This window comes from Ammospiza nelsoni, chromosome 12, assembly GCF_027579445.1.
Source record: "Ammospiza nelsoni isolate bAmmNel1 chromosome 12, bAmmNel1.pri, whole genome shotgun sequence".
NCBI classification, from domain to species: Eukaryota; Metazoa; Chordata; class Aves; order Passeriformes; family Passerellidae; genus Ammospiza; species Ammospiza nelsoni.
In genome coordinates, this window is record NC_080644.1 from 5,387,712 (window position 1) to 5,405,692 (window position 17,981).

Here is a 17,981-nt window from a genome sequence, read left to right on the forward strand (position 1 = left end):
GGTCAAAAGACATGCTTTTGGATTTCACAATATATTATACCATACATTAATAGCATGGTTTACCCCTACCATATACTACAACGCCTTTATTAAAAGTGATCAGCTTGGGTGGGGAGAACCCACAGGTCCGCGCTCACGCCACTGCTGCTCCCAGGGGTGACTCGGAGGAAGAGCACAGCTTTGTCCACTGGTCTGTGGGCAAAGCTTGGAGCTCCATCCTTATGAAAGCATCAGGAAAATCCCTTGTTGGCATTTTCTGATCAACTCCCAGGGTCCTGCCTCTAGCCAAGGTCCTTTCGTGGCTAGGGCAAGGGCAAAAAAAGGTCTCAGCGTCTCTGCAGGCTCTGGGCTTTGTTCCTCCCGTCCAGACATCACTTTGATCTCTTAATTTTGTGCTGGCTCGTTGTTTTAGGGGGTTTTGGCTAGGTTTGGTGAGGGGTCTCTCCCGCTGCATGCTGGATCCGATATCATTTGCATGTTGACTCAATGTCCTTTCTCCTCCACCGGCTGGGTGTCATCTTCTGGGAAGCAGCAGGGTGTCACTCGACAAAAGGGGCAATTCTTAACCATCAAAGACAGGTAGTTAACGAAAACGACCTGTGATTACTATAACAAATAGTTAGAACTCCACCCTGGCAGCAAGTGGTCCAATCTGTACACTCCACAACCTTTTTAAAAAAATTGGCAGCTTTTTTTACTTATAACACAAGAGACCCTGAAACACGACCGCGGTGCCCCAGAGCCCCGCAAGGCCCTTCCAGAGGCCCGTAATCCTTTCTTTCCCCAGTTGTTCCCCAAGCTCTCCCCAGCGCTCCATCATGCTGCTCCCAGCAGTCCCCGAGCCTCCTCCGGGGCCGAGCCGCGGCCTCGCCCGTCCCTCAGGGCCGCTACCGGTGCTCAGCTCCCGCCTCCGGCGCTGCGAGCGCGGGGCGGCCCCGTCCGGAGGAGCCCCCCCGACCCTGCGCGGCCCCGCCGAGGCTCCCCCGCCCCAGGCCCGGCCCCGGCGCGGCCGTGCCCGGCTCCCGGCCGGCAGGAGCCGCTGCGGGCGCGGCGCGGCGGGGATGAGCGAGGCGGAGGCCGGCTCGGCCGCCGCCGTGGAGAAGCCGCCGCTGCCCGCGGCCGGGCCCGGGGCGGCCGCGGCGGTCGCTGCCGCCGTTGCGGCCGCTGCGGCCGCGGCGGCGGGCGGGCCGGAGCCCGGCGCGCCGGCGGAGGAGGCGGCGGTGGTGTGGAGCCCGGAGGTGGAGGTGTGCCTGTTCCACGCCATGCTGGGCCACAAGCCCGTAGGTGAGTGCGGGCCGCGGCCTGCGGGAGCCGGGGCTGGGAGCGGAGCGGAGCGGGGCCGGGGATAGGAGCGGGGCCAGGCGGGGGTTCCCGAGCGGCTTCAGCGGCCCCTGCAGCCGGGCCGGGCCCGCGGAGCGCGGCGGGGCCTGGGGAGGGAGCGCCGGGCCCGGCGGGCCCCCGAGCCGACGGGTGAGCGGCTGCCCTGCGCTTCCACTGCAGCACAGTGCGGGTCACGCTGCAGGGACCCGGCTTAGGCAGGGGCATTGCGGAGCACATGGCACGGGAGTGTGTCCAGGCCGTTCTGGAATATTTCCAGTGAAGGAGGCTCCACAGCCTCTCTGGGCAGTGTGGTTCAGTGCTCGCAGTAAAGAAGTTTTTCCTCGTATTCAGGTGGAGCTTCCTGTGCATCAGTTTCTGCCCATTGCTTTATGTCCTATTGCTTTTGACATCCCCCTTTAGATATTCATAAGCATTATTGATGTCCCCTCTTAGATATCTCATTTGGAGACTGAACAGGCCCAGCTCCCTCCGCTTTTCATTGTCAGAGGGATGCTCCAGTTGCTCCTCTGTTGCCCTCAGTGCACCCACACCTGGAGCTCTTCGTCTCTCTTGTACTCAGGAGCCCAGAACTGGACACAGCACTCCCTGTACATCCCTTGGGATGTTTCTCACACAGCCCCTCTAGAAGCTCTGGCTGTGTGTTAAAATTACCCACAGGGGCACCCTCAGCTCCCCAGAGAACAGCACCTGCAGTGTAGGGTGGAAGATCAGCCTGCCCAGCTGCCAGCCGTCTCTCCTGCAATGTATGGATTCCTTGTAACAACATGGCTTTTTAAATTCATAAGTAAATAAATAAATTTATTTATTATCTCTAAGTGTCATAAATAAAACTGTTAGCAGTGTTAATTGCTCTGGGTTCTTCCCGCAGGTGTGAATCGCCATTTCCACATGATTTGTATCCGGGATAAATTCAGCCAGAATATCGGACGGCAGATCTCATCCAAAGTGATCTGGGACCATCTCAGCACCATGTATGATATGCAGGCTCTTGTGAGTATAAAGGGTTGATGCTGTTTCATGGAGTTCTGAAGTTGTGCCAGGCCAAAATCACTGGGCCTGTTGTGCCTTTCATGGTACTTAGAATTAGGTGTCATTCCAGTGAGTTGATGGGGTTTTCCCTGAATAAAAAAGTAGATTCAGTAGGAGACAATAAAACCTGCAGTGGCTTGTGAGGGTTTTTTGGGTGTTTTAGATACCATGTTCTGACTTTGTTTTTTAAAGTTGCCTAAATGCTGATCCAGAACATGTTTATATACATATATAAGTCCAAAATGAGAATGTTACCATTGTTTACATAAGAATTTGCTATGTTTGGGTTCTAAAAATGATATCTAACGATCCTGAGTTGAGCTCTCAGGTATCCTGACCTCAGTAATCAGTTTGGTATCAGAAGTCTCCTGATTCTTTAACATCAATAATGTCTTGTTAAAAATTATTTAGCTCCTAATTGCATGTAAAATAGAACTTGAGATTGCATGTCAAGATTCAAATTAAAGTCTTTACCAGTCACTCACAGAGATCCTTCTTTTCTTTCTAAGCATGAATCTGAGATTCTTCCATTCCCTAATATAGAGAAGAATTTTGCTCTTCCTGACGAAATGATTCAAGAAGTGAGAGAAGGTGAGATGTGATTGCAGTCTCTTGTTCTTGGTTGCTTTAATCTCATCTCAGAATCTTTTAACAAAATTCCCCCCAAAAAACATGTATTGTCAAATCTAATAGAAATATGCAGGAGTTTGACAGAAATCTCAGATTGAGCAGTGAGAGCTGAATTTTGAAATTTAGCTGATGTGTGCTATCCAAAGAAGGAACTAGAAAATTTAAGCACCTGCCAAGGACTTCTTGGGATATTTTAAACTTCAGTGGAATGTTTCTGAATTACTAGGTACACTAAAAATTCAGTGTAAAATCTTAGCACAAATAAGACATTGCAATATGTTTTGCTTGTTTAGCATTTCACTTTCTCATGTTAATAATAATTTCTTGGCACTGAATTAATGCTGAACGTTGCATGGAGTATTTGCAAACATGCAACTATGCAGAGGCTACTAATCCAGAAAAAGTCCATGTGGTCTAAAACCATCTAACCATTGCCAACAATGCTTTCTGTAGGAAAAGTAATGATGGAAGAAGAAGTGAAAGAGGAAGTTTTAAAAGAAGAGATGGAAACGCATGCAGGTCCTGAAGAAGGTAATTTTGTAACTCTCTACTGTGTAATACGAGATTAAAAACCAACTGTAATTGAGAAATTAATGTTAAAATGTAAATCCAAATGCAGTGTACTTTGTGATTTGTACTCAGACTTAGCCTGTGCTCATGCTAAGAACTTGACTAATTTAAGAGTGCACAGAGTAAGCAGCTGCTTATTGAAAAGATTTCTTCTTTGCTCCTAATGCATCTGTACAAAGTTGTATAGCTTTGGAGATTTTTGGCTTTATGTACTTGACAAACCCCTGGGAGTCTGAAGGAATTTGAGGATCTCTGGAAGAAAGCTGAGTGATTTTTTTGAACTTGAATGCTCTGTGTTGGGAACTTTGTAGTCATGGGGGAAATAGGACCTATAAATCGAAAGAGATTGTAAAATTGCGTGCTGAAATGGGAACGTGGGCAGAGTGCTTATTTTATTTTATTCTCATTATCTTGCTGCTTTTAAATAAAAGGCTTGTTTTCCTAACACTTTGCTGTAGAACAAGTCAAATGTGAACAATAGAGATCCTGCTATTTATCTTAACAGACAAAGCCAACTGCTATCTATATAATTTCATCATATTTATATCACTGAATAAGTGGTGTTTAAAGACTGTAATAAAAGATCTAAACTGTATTTTAAAATATATTAAAATTTTGGGTGTTCAGTTTTAAAATTATCTATGGTACCAAATGTAATGACTCCTGTTGATTATAAATTCCATAGATTGGTCCTCTGTTTCTGTAAGTGTTCCTTTAATTATTTTAATATTAAGTGCTGTTTAATTCCACTTAATGAGTTTGATTTTTAGCCTGTCAAAATATATGCCTGTCTTTAAAGCAAATAATAAAAGCAAGATGTGCCTTTCTCAGAGATTTTTCCTTAAGATTTAAATGATGGACAAGTATGCTGAGAGTCGATTGTTTTGAGAAGTTTTATGGAATATAAAGAAGTTTGATATCACTCTTGTTTGCCTTTGTGTATGACTCTGATCTGGAATCATTACTTTGGTCCTGTTTCAGTTTTTGCACCCTCTGGAAGTTTAGGAAAAACAACAGAAAAGCCAAGCAGCAAAGAGAAAGAGAAAACTTCATCAGATCCTGGCTCCAAAGAAGGGTCTGATAAGAGGAAGCGCAACAGAGTCACCGAGAAGGTTCTGAATGCCAACAGCAACCCCTCGAGTCCCAGCGCCGCCAAACGACGCAGGACGTAGAGCTGAGGAGCAGTGACAAACTCTGGCATGGGAGCAGGAAAAACAAGGAGCAGCACACAGACTTTGGGAGGAAGTAGAAGACAGCGGAGCCAGTATTTGAGGAATCTGCGCATTGGCTCTGTCTCTCCTGGGGGTTTCTGGGCAGCAGCGAGGAGCTGCCACCCCGGGGTGTGGGGACAAAGCTGGCAGAGGGGAGGGTGGGTGTGACAGTGCCAGGGCTGCATTTCAAACCAGCAGCACACTCTGTGTCAGCACAGCTCGTGGGAAGAGTGCCCCATGGGGCACATGGGCCATCAAAAGCAGAGGTGATTTCTGTAAATGTGGGATAGCTTTTTCTGTCATTGCTGTCTGTGACTTTACAGACCATCTGTGGGTAATGTTTGGCCATTTCCCTTCCATTTGTATCAAATGCCTCAATTTGTTGGTTCAGTAAAACTAAAATTATTTTAAATGCAGATGACCACTGCATTTGAAGCATTCTGTTGCTCTCATTGCTGGAGGAACTTCGTTTCACCCTTTTTGATGTAAAATTTTTCAACCATAAGTAAAGTGAAAATTATAATGCCTCTAGCCCAAATACTTAATAAGTGTCCTAAATAAAATATCTGGTGATGACACATGGTTTTATAAGGGATCAGCTGAGCTGTGCCTGAATGTGGAGGTGTTGCTTCATCCATTTGTAATACAGTAGCGTATGACAGTGGGGTTTGTACTTAATTATTTATTTTTTTAAAGCAGTTTTAGTAGATGTGAATGGAATTGGTTTTCCAAAATGTTTGTTTTGTTCTACAACTGAAGAATCTTGCTGACATTGTAATGCTTATCTTTTATATGCTAGAACATAGATTTGATGATGTTACTATTTTTGTGTTGTCAAAAGATGGATCGCAGTCAACACACACCTGTTAAATGGTGAATGAAGCAGGCTGAAATGGTACTGAATTTGTTTCACTATATTAACTATCAGTTAATAAAAAGAAGAATTACTTCTTGATCTCTCAGTATTGCCTTCAAGATGAGGCATTAGGAGTCTTCTCATTTTTTGGTTGTATTCTAGGTACATAGCCAAGTTCTTGTCTGCCTAATTTGCTTCTCTTGTTTTATACAAAGAATAAATTTGACTTGTTTTTATTTTACTAAATGGCAGTTGTTGTGTGACTTGATTAAAATCTGGCCCAACTTATTTTAGAAGTAATATAGCATTAAAGTGTTGATTAGTGTGTCACAATGTACATAGATTTTGGCCATAAAGTGCAGATTTTGGAACTCAAGTCTCATGTCCCTATGAGCAAATCCTTCTCATCCATGGGATTCTAATCAAAAAGTTTTGCTCTACCAATGAAATGTTTATACAGCTTGAAGTAGAAATATGTCGACAATGGCTTGTACTGGTGCAACCACTCAGCACCAACCTCATAGCACGGAAAGCCCACTTGGGGATTTCACAGTCAATGCAGCAATGCCGACTTTATTAATTGTTTGGATGTGAAGTTGAGTATCAGCAAATGTAAACACTTTGCTTGTTGCCCCCTTCGCTTTCAGAGTGCTGGCTCTTTGGGAGTGCTGTTCTTCAATCCCTGTTCTGTACAAGGCCGGCAATGCCGTTCTCTGATCCCTGTTCTGTACAAGGCTGCCAATGCCGTTCTTTGATCCCTGCTCCTGTACAAGGCTGGCAATGCTGTTCTCTGATCCCTGTTCCTGTACAAGGCTGGCAATGCCGTTCTTTGATCCCTGCTCCTGTACAAGGCCGGCAATGCCGTTCTCTGATCCCTGTTCTGTACAAGGCCGGCAATGCCGTTCTCTGATCCCCGTCCCGAGTCCCGCTCCCTCCGCTCCGCCCGGGGCCCGCGGGCGGTGCCGGATCCCCCGGGCGCGGTGCGGGCGGGCGCAGAGCCCGCGCGGGCGGCGGCCAATGGGGCGCGGCGGCGCAGGAAGGGGGCGGGGCGTGCCCGCGCTTCCGTCCCCCCGTTCCCCCCCACACGTGCCCGGGCTTTGTGCGCGCGGGCGGGCGGTCCCGCCGCTACATCTCGGTCCCTTTCGCTTTCCCTTTCTCTTCGCCTTCCCATGGCGGCCTGGTTCGCGCTCAGGGCGGAGGAGGACGAGGCGGAGGACGAGGCGAACCTCTGGAAGTACGACTCCACCTGGGAGGGGGAGGAGGAGGATGAGGAGGACGGCGAGGAGGAGGATGGCGGCGGAGGCGAGGCGGAGGGAGCGGCGGCGGAGGAGCCGGAGGATGCGGGGGAGCCTGCGGGGCAGGGCCGGGCGTGCGGCAGGTGGCACGGCCAGGTGCGTGTGGGGACAGGGGACAGAGCAGAGCCTGCGGGGCACGGCCAGGTGCGTGTGGGGACAGGGGACAGAGCAGAGCCTGCGGGGCACGGCCTGAGGGAGCCCTGCCAGCCCCTTCCCGGCCCTTCCTTGCCCGTTCCCGGGCACAGCCGCTGCTCGCTGCCCGCTCGGTGCCAGGCGAGGCTCCGCGGCCCTCGGGGCATCCGCGCCACGGAATTTGTCCTCATCTTGGGGAAGCAAATCCTCCTGGAGGAGCAGGGTTTACGGGGGTGCTGTCACTTCATGTCTCCTCAAGATCGGTTACATTGCCATGAGCTAGGCAATGTAATTTTAATTTGTTTTTCCCCACCGTTCCCCGTTATGTGGGTGCTTTATCCCATAAGCACAGGTGGTGTGCGGCACCTGCCTGTTTGATGTTATGGCATTGATGTTCTTTTAAGCTTTTGGTTGGTATCCTCAGCTTTGTGTGGTGGCTCTGTCATGCCATCAATAAAAATCCATTACATAACATCTGCTCAATTTTAAAAATGAGCTGTAACTCTTTATTTCTCGTAGACGTGTTGTATTTCTTAGGCAGCGGGTGTAGAGCAATTCTGAAAACCAAAAAACTCGAGGTACGTGTGCAGTTTTGAGCAAGCTGCAAAACACAAACACATGTGTCTGGTGCTTTAAAATAATATTTATTTGAAATAAAATGAATTTGTTAGTCTTATCTGAGGTTTCTGTTTGTTTCAGTGGATTTCAGTTTGACATTGGGTGTCAGTAATTTCTTCTCCAGCGTTGCTTTGGTAATTAGAGCTTTATCCTTTTCAGTACTTCCCAGGAAAAATACGCTACAATCCTTTAACTCCTCCCCTTTCTGGGAAAGGGAAACCACTGCTTCACTTGGAGTTTCATTTCTGCAGCTCGTCCTTATCTTTAGAATGTAAATAGGCAGATAAAGCTTTCTAATTAATATACTTTTTTAAAAGAGTTTCTAATTAAACTTCTTTTTTTTTTTCCTTCATAAGCATTAAAATAGAAATAACCACTTTTGAAGGAACAGTAAATTATCTGTGCACACAGATCTAGGAAAGGCCAAAGGTATTTTGGGTGGAATAGCTGTAATTCTGAAGGGAGGAGGCAGAGATTTCCTTTGAAGTTTTTTGCACCGTTGGAGTGCACTCTTATCAACTTTTCTTTTGTATGTGGCTGGACTTCACAAGCTTTAATAACTTCAGAACGTTCCCATTGTTCTGTTTGAATGTATTTGTTCTTCAGGTTCCTTGTTTTCCTTAGAGCAACTCTGGATGGTGACAACTGTAAAAGCAAGGATCATTTTTTCACTCCAGTGAGTGGACTTCTCCAGCTTTGCCTTACAAAGGAGGATGTTGTCTCTGAGACAGCCTTGAAATATAATTCTGCATTTTTAAATAGGAGCTCTTCCTTCGGTGGTGAATGTGTAGGCACCTCTCTCTGGCAGTGTCCAAAAAATTTTGAGGGCACTGAAAATGAATGCACAAAGAAGCAGTAAGTCTTCTGCTAGCCATTTATGCCTTTGCAGCCTGTCCAAGGCATGGATCAATTTCCCAAACTTGTTCCTTACTTCTGCTTATTTTACACTAATTCTCATTCTTCTCCCCTCAGCTTGGATGGTTTTCTTTATGGCTGAAGCAGATAAAGTCTTTCTTTGGTATTGAGGTTAGAGTTTTTTATTTTTATTTTCACTATGGGCTTTCAGAACAAAGTTCTGCTTCTGTCTTTGCATTTCACTTGTGTCTCTGTGAGTGTTCATAGCCTGAAGTTCCTGCAGGTGTGTCTTTCCAGCTCTTTTGCATTTCAGTGCCTTCAGCTTCTGTGGGTGAGCTTAGAAAACTTTGGGGGTTGTGTTCATTTTAAGAAGTTCCCTCAGAGACTGCTGTAACGCCTGGAGTTCATGATCAGCTGTTTTAATAACAAACCCATGGGCCTGCCTTCTCCTAAATCTGCATCAACAAAAGGTTCCAATCACTCTTCTGGACTCTTATCTTTCATGTTCCTGTGCCTTGTTCACAATCCACATCCCCTTTGGTTCCAGCAGCTTTCCAGCTGGTTTCTCATCCAGATCCCCTTTCTGTCACCTCTCCTGGTTATATTCTCTGCTTCCCTTTGCCTTTCCCACAGCAATGCATGTTGTGCCTGGTGTGATGCAGGTTTGGAGTGTGAAACCCACTCAGTTTTGCTGTGAGACAAAAAGGTGTTGGATTTCTACAGAGAGGTTTCAGCCTTTGTGTTTCTTACTTGGAAAGAAAGGCCTTAATTTTGGTAGAGACCCAGGAACAGCACCTGCTTGGAGAAGCAAAGCTGAGTTTTGCTCTCTTTGCTTCCCCATCTTGTTCTCTGGATTGCTGTGCTCCAGGTTGTCTTTTCTCTGGACCTGGCTTCCTTCTGGTCAAGCCTTCTACAGCCTCTTCCACCATGGCATTGCACCTGTCTGTGTGCCTTCAATGACTCTTCAGCAAACCCCTTCTCTTTCTGAGTGGGAGCAGTCTGCTGTTCTCCTGTCCCACCTGGCTGTGTTCAAGGATGTTACTTAAGAACCTTAAATGTAAAGAATTTCTGGGATTATTTGGTAATTGGGAACAAAATTGTCATTAATGCCACATGACTGTCATCAGGATAACTGAATGGGTGACTTCCTTACAGCAATGTCTTACAGATGTAGACTAATTCCTGCCCTAATAATTAATGAACTAGTGATCAGTGTTTGAAAATTATTTTATTTCTCTCTTGTGCATGTGATGTTAAGAAATATCAAATCAGGTTATGAAATAACTTGGGGGAGGTTTTGCTGCTTCTTTCTTCTAAATTTCATTTAATGCTTGTTCTGCAAGATTCTGCACATCTTACACCCATTTCCCAACTTCCCTGTTTTCTCTGTGAGCTGGCATTGAACCCCCTGGCTGTGCTGTGCTTTGGGTGCCTTCTGTTCGTGAGCAGTCTTGTTCCTTTTGGTGCTTCTCAATTCACAGAACACTGTAATAAAATCCTGTCATGGTTTGGGATAGGATGGTTCAGCACTCAGCAAGATTGCACCTGTCTATGTTGCTTGTGAAATGTAACAAAATCCCTTATCACTGAGGTAATCAAATGTATAAATAAATAAATATGTATATATTTCAGTTAAAATGCACTTTAAGCTAAGGCATACTTAGAACTTCTATTTGCATGAAGTAGTTCAGAGGGGGAAATAAAGCTGTTCTTTGTGAGTTCTGTCTAAATGTGACACTTGGAATGAATCTAGCACATCTGTGATGAGAACCTGGTGTCTTTTCATGTGGCACCACAGGTTTTTCTCTGTAGCAATTTGAATTATGCATAAAATACAGTGAATTCAGCTGTAACTAGGTAAATCTGTCACTTGGCAACTAATAAGGATCCTGTGAGTCACTGCTGTGGGTATTCTCATTTTGTATCTATTTTTTTATTTTCTTAGTGAAGTTTGGTTTCAAAATGTTTCAACTAAATGTTTTCTATTTGCAGGATCAAAGCTCAAATTCCTCACTGCTGTCTTGGAGGAGTTTTCAGGTAGGCTTGACATAAAATTTGGTTACATGGAAAGATGGGTAATAATGAAGGTTATGACTGGAAGAGAATTCCAATAAAATAAATATTTCATGTGACCATGTGGCTCTGGTGCTATCCACTGTCTGAATCAGCAAGGCTGATCTTGAGCATAAAGCGAAGATGAAGAAAACTTTTATTTCAGCAAGGTCTGCAGGGAATGAGAATCTTGAATTCAAGGGATATTTCTGCATCCTAAATTCTACAATTTTAAGGTCTAGTCTCTGTCTTCACTAGGGTTTATAGCAACTCAGAGACATGTCTTGTTTTGAAACCTTTGAGTTAAGGGAAAAACAATCCCATTTTCATATTGGGATCTCCAGCTTGTTCTGATCTTTTCCATTGGCAAACCCAAGTGGGACAAAAGATATACATAAAACATAAAAACCTTGATTAATAAGATGAGAAGGGAAAAAAAAAGTATTTTGGTGGCAGGAGATGGTGTTATCTTCTCTTAGTTTAAATTTGTCTTCAGGAATGCAGAGACATGGCTACAGCACCAGTCTGGTTGGTTTTGGGGGTGCTGGGAGTGCAGAGGACATGCAGGGGAACCTGTGTGAGGTGCTGAATTCAGTCAGGGCATTATATAATGTTATTTTATTTTGCAGAAGGTGATTTTGTGATTTTATTCTGAGTCTCTGCTCTGTCTCTTCTCCGCAGTGCAGCGGGAGGCGCAACTGGACCGCGGCGCGAGACCTGCAGAGATACAGAAACCATTACCCAGTAGGTGCTCCTGGGGCTGCTCCTCACCTCTCCTGCTGCAGGAGCTCTTCCTGCATCTGGGAGCTCCTTTTTGCCTTTGCTTTACAGGCTCAGCACCTTGCAAGGATTCATTTGTGAGGGGGAAGGGATGATGTGCATGTGGGTGCATCAGAAACAAGCTGCTACTTACCAAAGCACATTTGGAGGATTTAGCTTGAAATGTGTAGGGAATGTGAGGGAAAGCAAAGGGAAGTATTGCCTTTTAAAGGGTTGTTGTTTGTTCATTTCTTGTTCTCATCTCCAGGATTTGAAAGAACCAGAGAATGAGGAGGATGAAGAGATGTGGAACTTAAGCTTTTACAAAAATGAGATTGCTTTTGTGCCCCACGGTGAGTGCTTTGTGTGGTGGCTGCTTGATGCCATCTGCTGCAGCTGGGTGATAAGAGAGTAGTTTCATCCATGTGAGACAGTAACAAACCAAACCAAGCAACCAACCAAAACCACCACCCAAACCAATAAAAACCCATCAAGAACTTCAATTTTTAAATATTCCTGCTGTATTTTCCTTGGTATTCTGGTGGTAGGAAACAAAGGTATTTTTCTGGCTGGTTGTCTTATTGGAGGAGTTAATGCTTGTGTGTAAATATCTGGGTTAGGATAGTGAGCTGTGTGGAGTGACTGACTGGCTAACTTTATTTTGGTATCACTTCTTGCCTGACCTTTTCCTTTTCCTTGCAGGTGTGCATATTGAAATTCTGCTCTCATCTTGGGGGGACAAGTATGAAACACTGGAAGAAAACCATTCCTACATACAGTGGTAAATTGTTTGCATGAATACAATGCCTCTCTAGTTGTGCCCCTTGTAAGTGTCAAGTGGATCTGTATTACTGATTTTGGCTTCACACATGGCCCAAAATTGCTTCAGTTAATTGAGATGCACTCCTGAGGAAGCAAAGCACTAGAACTCCTGAAAGCACAGGTTTCTAGTGCAGCTGTGGCAATAGATCTCAATCATTTGTGGTCTTGTGGCACAGAGTTAAGGCAAGGAGAGAGAGATCCACATTGGCAAAGTTTTTTGTTATTAGTGTAAACAGTACTTTTATGGGAGGAGTTTACTAGAACAAAACTTCTGTGTCCCTAAGGATGGGAGTTCTCCAAGAGCTACCTGTGATACCACAGATTTTGGAATCTGTTTTGGTTTTAACAAGTTGGGTACCCTGGGTTGGATGTCATCTTTGCTCATCTGACCTGAAGATTCCTTTCTCTTCAGGCTGTTCCCTTTACGTGAGCATGGGATGAACTGGCGTGCCAGGCCACTCACCTGTCAAGAAATCCAGGTATTTATCTTAAGCTTTTGTCTCTTTCTTCTTTGAGATCTGAAGGCTGTTAATATTTCCCCTAAATACCTTATATTTGAAGTCTAGTGTTTTTTTCTGTTGTTTCCTTGGGCTTTTAGTGTGCACAGAGCTCACAGTGAAGCATTTGCATGTCTTGTGTCAGCAGTGAAATGCTAATGATGCAATCAACCCTTGTTTAGAATTCAGGTGCCCTTAATCTGGTGCAGGTAATTAAGGAGTTGCATTTTTTTTTTTTTCTAATTGCTGTGTCCTGTTTTCAGGCCTTTAGGAAGTCCAAGGAAGTCATGGACAGGTTTTTACGTGCTTACAAGCTCATGCTGGGATTTTATGGAATCAACCTCGTCAATGAAGAAACTGGAGAACTTAAGAGAGCAGAGAATTGGCGTGAACGATTTGAAAACTTGAACAGGTGATTGTGTTGATGCTGTTGAGCATTTACTACAGCCAGGCACTTCTTTGAAGGGGAAAACAAAGTCTAAGCCTAGGAAATCCCCAGCCATAGAGGAATGGAGACTTTTGTTGATAAATGTTATCTAGTGAAAGTATTTTTAACTTTTATTCTGTTAAGCTACAAAATAGAAGTCTTTCCATATGGTTCCCTGGTTGTTTATGAAGCACCCTTAATGTGTGCAAAATGCTGTGAGTCCTTGTGTGAAAAGTGCTCTGCAAATGGGATGGTTTTATATTATTGCAGGTTTTGTGGAGTAAGTAACAACCCTTCCTGGTAATATTAACCTTGAAAGGAGAGAGCATAATCACAAAAGAAAAAACAACTTGAAGTCTGTCAAGTACTAAAATAGAAAAGGAAAAACCAGCTGTGTCTAGCTTCAGTCCTGAGGTTTTGGCAGCATCTTTCATGCCTGTATTCTCAACACTACAGGCTCTCTGTCAGTATCTGCCCCAACATGGTGGTTCTTACCTACTGGTGGCTGATTGAGAAAGCCAAAACCTTTCCAAGCAGCTGGTGATGAATCCTGTCAACCCAGGGAGGGTTAGGAAGGACCTGCTGAAGGCAAACAGCAGCAGTGAGTGCCTTAAAGTAAGCCCATCTGTGCTCCCATTTGCATTGTCAAACAGTCTTTAATGGCTCACAGTCAGTAAGTGATAAAACATTTTCCAGATGTCCCAGAGGTTCACAGTGACTTGTAAGGCTTTCCCTTGATAGCTTTGCTTTTCTGTTTTCTCCAGGTTCAGCCACAACAATTTGAGGATTACTCGCATCCTGAAGTGCCTGGGGGAGATGGGATATGAAAACTATCAAGTGCACTTGGTGAAGTTTTTCCTCACAGAAACTCTTGTGGAGGAGACATTACCAAATGTCAAGAGAAGTGCCTTGGATTACTTCCTGTTCACTGTCAGGAGCAAAGAAAAGAGGAGGGAACTCATCCACTACGCTTGGCAACACTTCAAACCTCAGAGCAGCTTCGTGTGGGGGCCTCGTGACAAACTCCAAAAGTACCGACCCCGCTCTGCCAGGGCACAGCTGCACCAAAGGCCTGAGGATAAACTGGACACCCAGTGTCAGAAATGTGATCCTGTGGAGAAGGATCAGAACCAGTGCTCAGAGGTGGAACAGAAAGCTGGAGATGCTGTGGAGTTGCAGCTTGCAATGAGTGATGAACATGTAAAGGAGAAGATAAGCAAATGTGTTTTGAAGGCAGGAGATGATGAAGAAGAGAAAGAAGCTTCATTTGGCCAGCTGGAGGAAGAGGATTTAAAAAATGAAGCTGAAGAAGGGCAGGGTTCTGCAGAGAATGATTGCACAAAGGAGAGCAAGAAGAGAAAACTGAATGCAGGTTTGGCAGGTGCTAAAGGCGACGGATCATTGAAAAACTCTGCTGATATTGAAAACATTTCCCATAATCTGGGAGAGTGTGCAATTGATGCAGAGATCCCCTGCTCAGAGCCAGGCTCCCAGGCTGAGGAGGATCAGGAGGCTCTGAAGGAAGATGATTCAAGCACCAAAGAGCCAGCGGCGCCGGAGGCCGCGGACGCGGCTGTGAAACGCAGGAAGGTTGATAAAAAAACATCTAGAGGCAAACAAGTGAACTTGGCCATAAACCTGAGCATGGGGCCCTCAGCCTCTGCTGCCAAAGCAAATCCAGCTGCTGCTAACGGTGAGGCTGGAAAAGGAGGTGTCAGTGAGGAAAATGCAGCTGTGGAAGTGCCAAGTGAGAAGGAGGGTGGTGGTGATGCAGATGGTGGGGCTGTGAGAGCCCCAGCTGCTTCCAGGCCCCCCAGGACTGGCTGCACTGCTCCAGTCGAGGATGGCTGCAAGTCCAGTGGAGATCAAAACTCAGCAGGGGGTGATCAGCACCACTGCAACAGCAAACTCATGGGGGGTAAAAGTGAACTAGGTGGGGTTGGACAGCAGGAAAAGGTGGAAAAGGCAGGTGAAAAAGGGCAAGCAGAAGACAAAGAGAAGAAGCAAGCTCCAGAGAGTCATGAGCAGAGCATGACACGCGCTTGTCCTGAAGAAAACAGTGCTAAGGTCCCACCAGAAAAAGGTGAGGGCTCTGAGAATGGAGCAGAGCCTGGTGGAGAGCAGGGAGCAGCAGAGTGAGAGCAGCACAGTGAGCACCTGAGCCAGCAGAGATGGCACTGCCCTGTACTGGGAGCCAGCTTTGGTGGCTTGGAGAACTGAATAAACTTTGGGATGATCCAGCTGGCCCCTGTCTCACTTTCACTCTTCCATGATTTTTCATCATCTGTAGTAAACTCACTGAGATCCAGCTCTTGGTTACCCTAAAGAGGAAAACTTTATTTACTCATCTTCATGGACAGGCTGTGTCCTGTTGCTGGGTTTTATCTGATGTTCAGGGCTATCTTGGAGCAACGGGGATTTTTGCACTTTGCTTTGATTCTGGTTATGTCCCTACTGAAAGAGAAGAGGAAAACTGATCTGTCTCCTTGTTTGAATTACCTAAGTATTTATTAAAGACATGATTTTTAATGTAAAGACAGCATGACCTAATTTGCCAGGCCTTTCTACTGCTGTGTAACTTCTGTTTGTTACTGTGAAAGGCTGTACCTTCCCAGGAGTTTTCCTGGCAGAATTGCTGTTTCTCTAAAAGAGATGAGTATATGGATTTCACATGATGTCAATGTAGTTGCCTCTCTTCCTATAAGGAAAGTAGGTTTGGCTTTAGACTGGGATAGATCTGTAGCCAAAATGTGTCTCTGACCAGTGTAAACCTTTGTGTAGAGATTCTGTTCTCTTGAGGTGCAAAGTGCTGAGGAATTCTCTTTATCCCCACAGAGGTTGCTTTGTAGTTCTTGTTGGAGTTAAGACTACAAATTGCCTGCTGCTTTCTAAGAGAAAAAGCTCCAGGTTTTGCATAAAACTGTTCAGAGCTGCTCTTCCTTCCCCGTGTGTTCCAACCACTTTATATAGTCTTCCACAGATTTTTTTGTCCATGACTGTTTCAGAGGCTCTCATTTCTCAGTTGCCAAAGCAGCACAGATATTTCCCAGTGCATTTTTTCAGCTTTAGCTGGTAATTTGCAGTGGCCTGGGGGGGCTCTTTCCTGCAGGCCCATGGCTGAGGTTTGATGTGTCAGATCCAGCCAGTTTCCTCCTTAGGGCAGGATTGCTTTGCCTTTAATGTCAGACAGCCAGGGCATATTCCAGTGCAGCATGTCTGGAAACCACTGGGCTTTGTGGGGCACTTAATTGAAACGTTAATTGGAGAGGCTATCTATGCTTGTCTGGTTCATTTATTTCCAGCCCTTAAGAATTTACTTTCAGACCTTGCCAGCTCTTTGCCTGCCTCTGTTCCTGACCTCCCTGTCAGCTGTTCTGCCACACTGCACACACTCCACAGGTCTGGAAGAGCATTAAAACAGTTTAGCACCTTCACTCCTAAAAATTTACAACAGAGAATCTGTTTCATGAAGCAGAGGAAATTGTTTCCAACAGCCTGAAGGTCTGGACTTGCTGTTTGCTCAGGTTGTTTGGGTTGGTTTTGAGGTTGTTTGGTGCTGTTTGGTTTGTGTAGGAGATGGCCAGAGAGCAGATGCAGCAGCTTGTGCAATGTCAATGTTTTTCCTCTCTGCTACAGCTCTTAAGAAGCTTTATCTTTCAAGGAATTTGAGGGGTGATTTGCCTTCCCAGCCTGTAGGTTCTGATCCAGCATGCCACATGTGTGTGTGGGAATAAAAGTCTGCAAGCCCAACATCTGATGTTCATGGTCACACATGTACTGAAAAAAGGCTTTAATATTTTAAAATACTTCTTTCTTCTTAAGAACAGATGGAGGTAAATAGCCAATAAGACTACACTTAACTACAGATGGAAATACTTGAAGATGTTGAGTGAAAATTCTTTCCTAACGGATTCCTAAGAATTGTTAATTGTGGCTTTTGTACAGATTTATAGTAATTTTCTTATTTAATGAAATTTTCATTGTGAATATGTGCTCAGTTGGGGCATAGATCCTATATCTTGTTATGGTTTTGTGTTTAATGGGATTTCACTCTGATCCCCAGCCTGGAGTGAGTGCTCAAACCAAGCCCTTCCCTCTCCTGCCAGGTTCACTTTTGGCTGTAGGTGTGTGTGGTGAGTTCACAGGTGTTTGCCAGCACTCAGAGCTGTATCACGGAGTCTGTGATGTTAATTCCCCTATTAAAGCATGACTTGAAAGCATATCAGTTTCCTTTTATATTTTTTCATCTTTGAGGGTGGGATATGACCTTGTATTTACCCACCCCCCTGGAGCCATGAGCTGTTGCTTGGTTCCCCCCAACAAGAGGGTGCTCTGCTGGGCTCACCATGGCACACAGCTGCTGTTCTTCCCTGTGGAGGTGCTGCCCAGTCTTCCTCCACCTCTAAAACTTGTCCAGTGAATGTTTCAGAGGAAAACATCCCCCCATGCTGCTTGTTTAATGATGTGCTTGGAAATCATAGAATTGCAGAATGCTTTGGGTTGGAATGGACCCTTACCTTGGTCCAACCTCCACCTTCCACTGGACCAGGTTGCTCCAAGCCCCATCCAGCCTGGCTTTGACCACCTCCAGGCATGGGGTATCTGCTTGTTTCTGAATGTTTTGTGTTGCTTCTGCAGCTCTTCTCCCACAGGTGCTGTGGTGCTCTGCAGAGCAAACCAGGACTCTGCTTGGAGCATCCCCTGGGGCTCCTGCCCAGCCTGGCTGTGGGAGCTTCAGTTCAGGGGTTTTTATTCCCTTCAGGACACAAGAACAGGGGTGTCTTTGTGGTAATTGATTAAAAATTTCCTCTAAACCATTGTGTCCCCTCAGCTGTGCTCCCTGTGGATGTGGGATGGTGTTTAAGGTGAACACTCCCAGGGCCCTTG

At 45.5% G+C, this 17,981-nt stretch overlaps 2 protein-coding genes across 2 annotated transcripts; both read left to right on the forward strand.

Annotated features, from left to right (window-relative positions):
- The first annotated feature begins 1,061 nt into the window (after positions 1-1,061).
- On the forward strand, positions 1,062-5,883 carry MRGBP (MRG domain binding protein). Its single transcript, XM_059480962.1, has 5 exons — positions 1,062-1,284; positions 2,210-2,331; positions 2,880-2,961; positions 3,454-3,531; positions 4,552-5,883. The coding sequence occupies exons 1-5, from the start codon at positions 1,062-1,064 to the stop codon at positions 4,740-4,742; spliced, it is 696 nt and encodes a 231-aa protein (XP_059336945.1). The 3' UTR covers positions 4,743-5,883.
- Positions 5,884-6,806: 923 nt separating this feature from the next.
- On the forward strand, positions 6,807-17,314 carry OGFR (opioid growth factor receptor). The gene is made up of 9 exons (XM_059480759.1): positions 6,807-7,028; positions 8,655-8,708; positions 10,530-10,574; positions 11,271-11,333; positions 11,617-11,701; positions 12,051-12,129; positions 12,583-12,649; positions 12,931-13,079; positions 13,859-17,314. Exons 1-9 carry the CDS (start codon positions 6,807-6,809, stop codon positions 15,231-15,233), a joined length of 2,139 nt encoding a protein of 712 aa, XP_059336742.1. The 3' UTR covers positions 15,234-17,314.
- Positions 17,315-17,981: the final 667 nt, after the last annotated feature.

Bases quoted from the DNA above. Each gene is read 5' to 3' on its own strand.
- OGFR (XM_059480759.1), top strand. From the start codon at position 6,807: ATGGCGGCCTGGTTCGCGCTCAGGGCGGAGGAGGACGAGGCGGAGGAC. The intron at 11,702-12,050 runs GTGAGTGCTTTG...TTTTCCTTGCAG, and splicing joins GATTGCTTTTGTGCCCCACG to GTGTGCATATTGAAATTCTG. The intron at 12,650-12,930 runs GTATTTATCTTA...TCCTGTTTTCAG, and splicing joins TCACCTGTCAAGAAATCCAG to GCCTTTAGGAAGTCCAAGGA.
- MRGBP (XM_059480962.1), top strand. From the start codon at position 1,062: ATGAGCGAGGCGGAGGCCGGCTCGGCCGCCGCCGTGGAGAAGCCGCCG. The intron at 2,332-2,879 runs GTGAGTATAAAG...TTTCTTTCTAAG, and splicing joins TGTATGATATGCAGGCTCTT to CATGAATCTGAGATTCTTCC. The intron at 3,532-4,551 runs GTAATTTTGTAA...GTCCTGTTTCAG, and splicing joins GCATGCAGGTCCTGAAGAAG to TTTTTGCACCCTCTGGAAGT.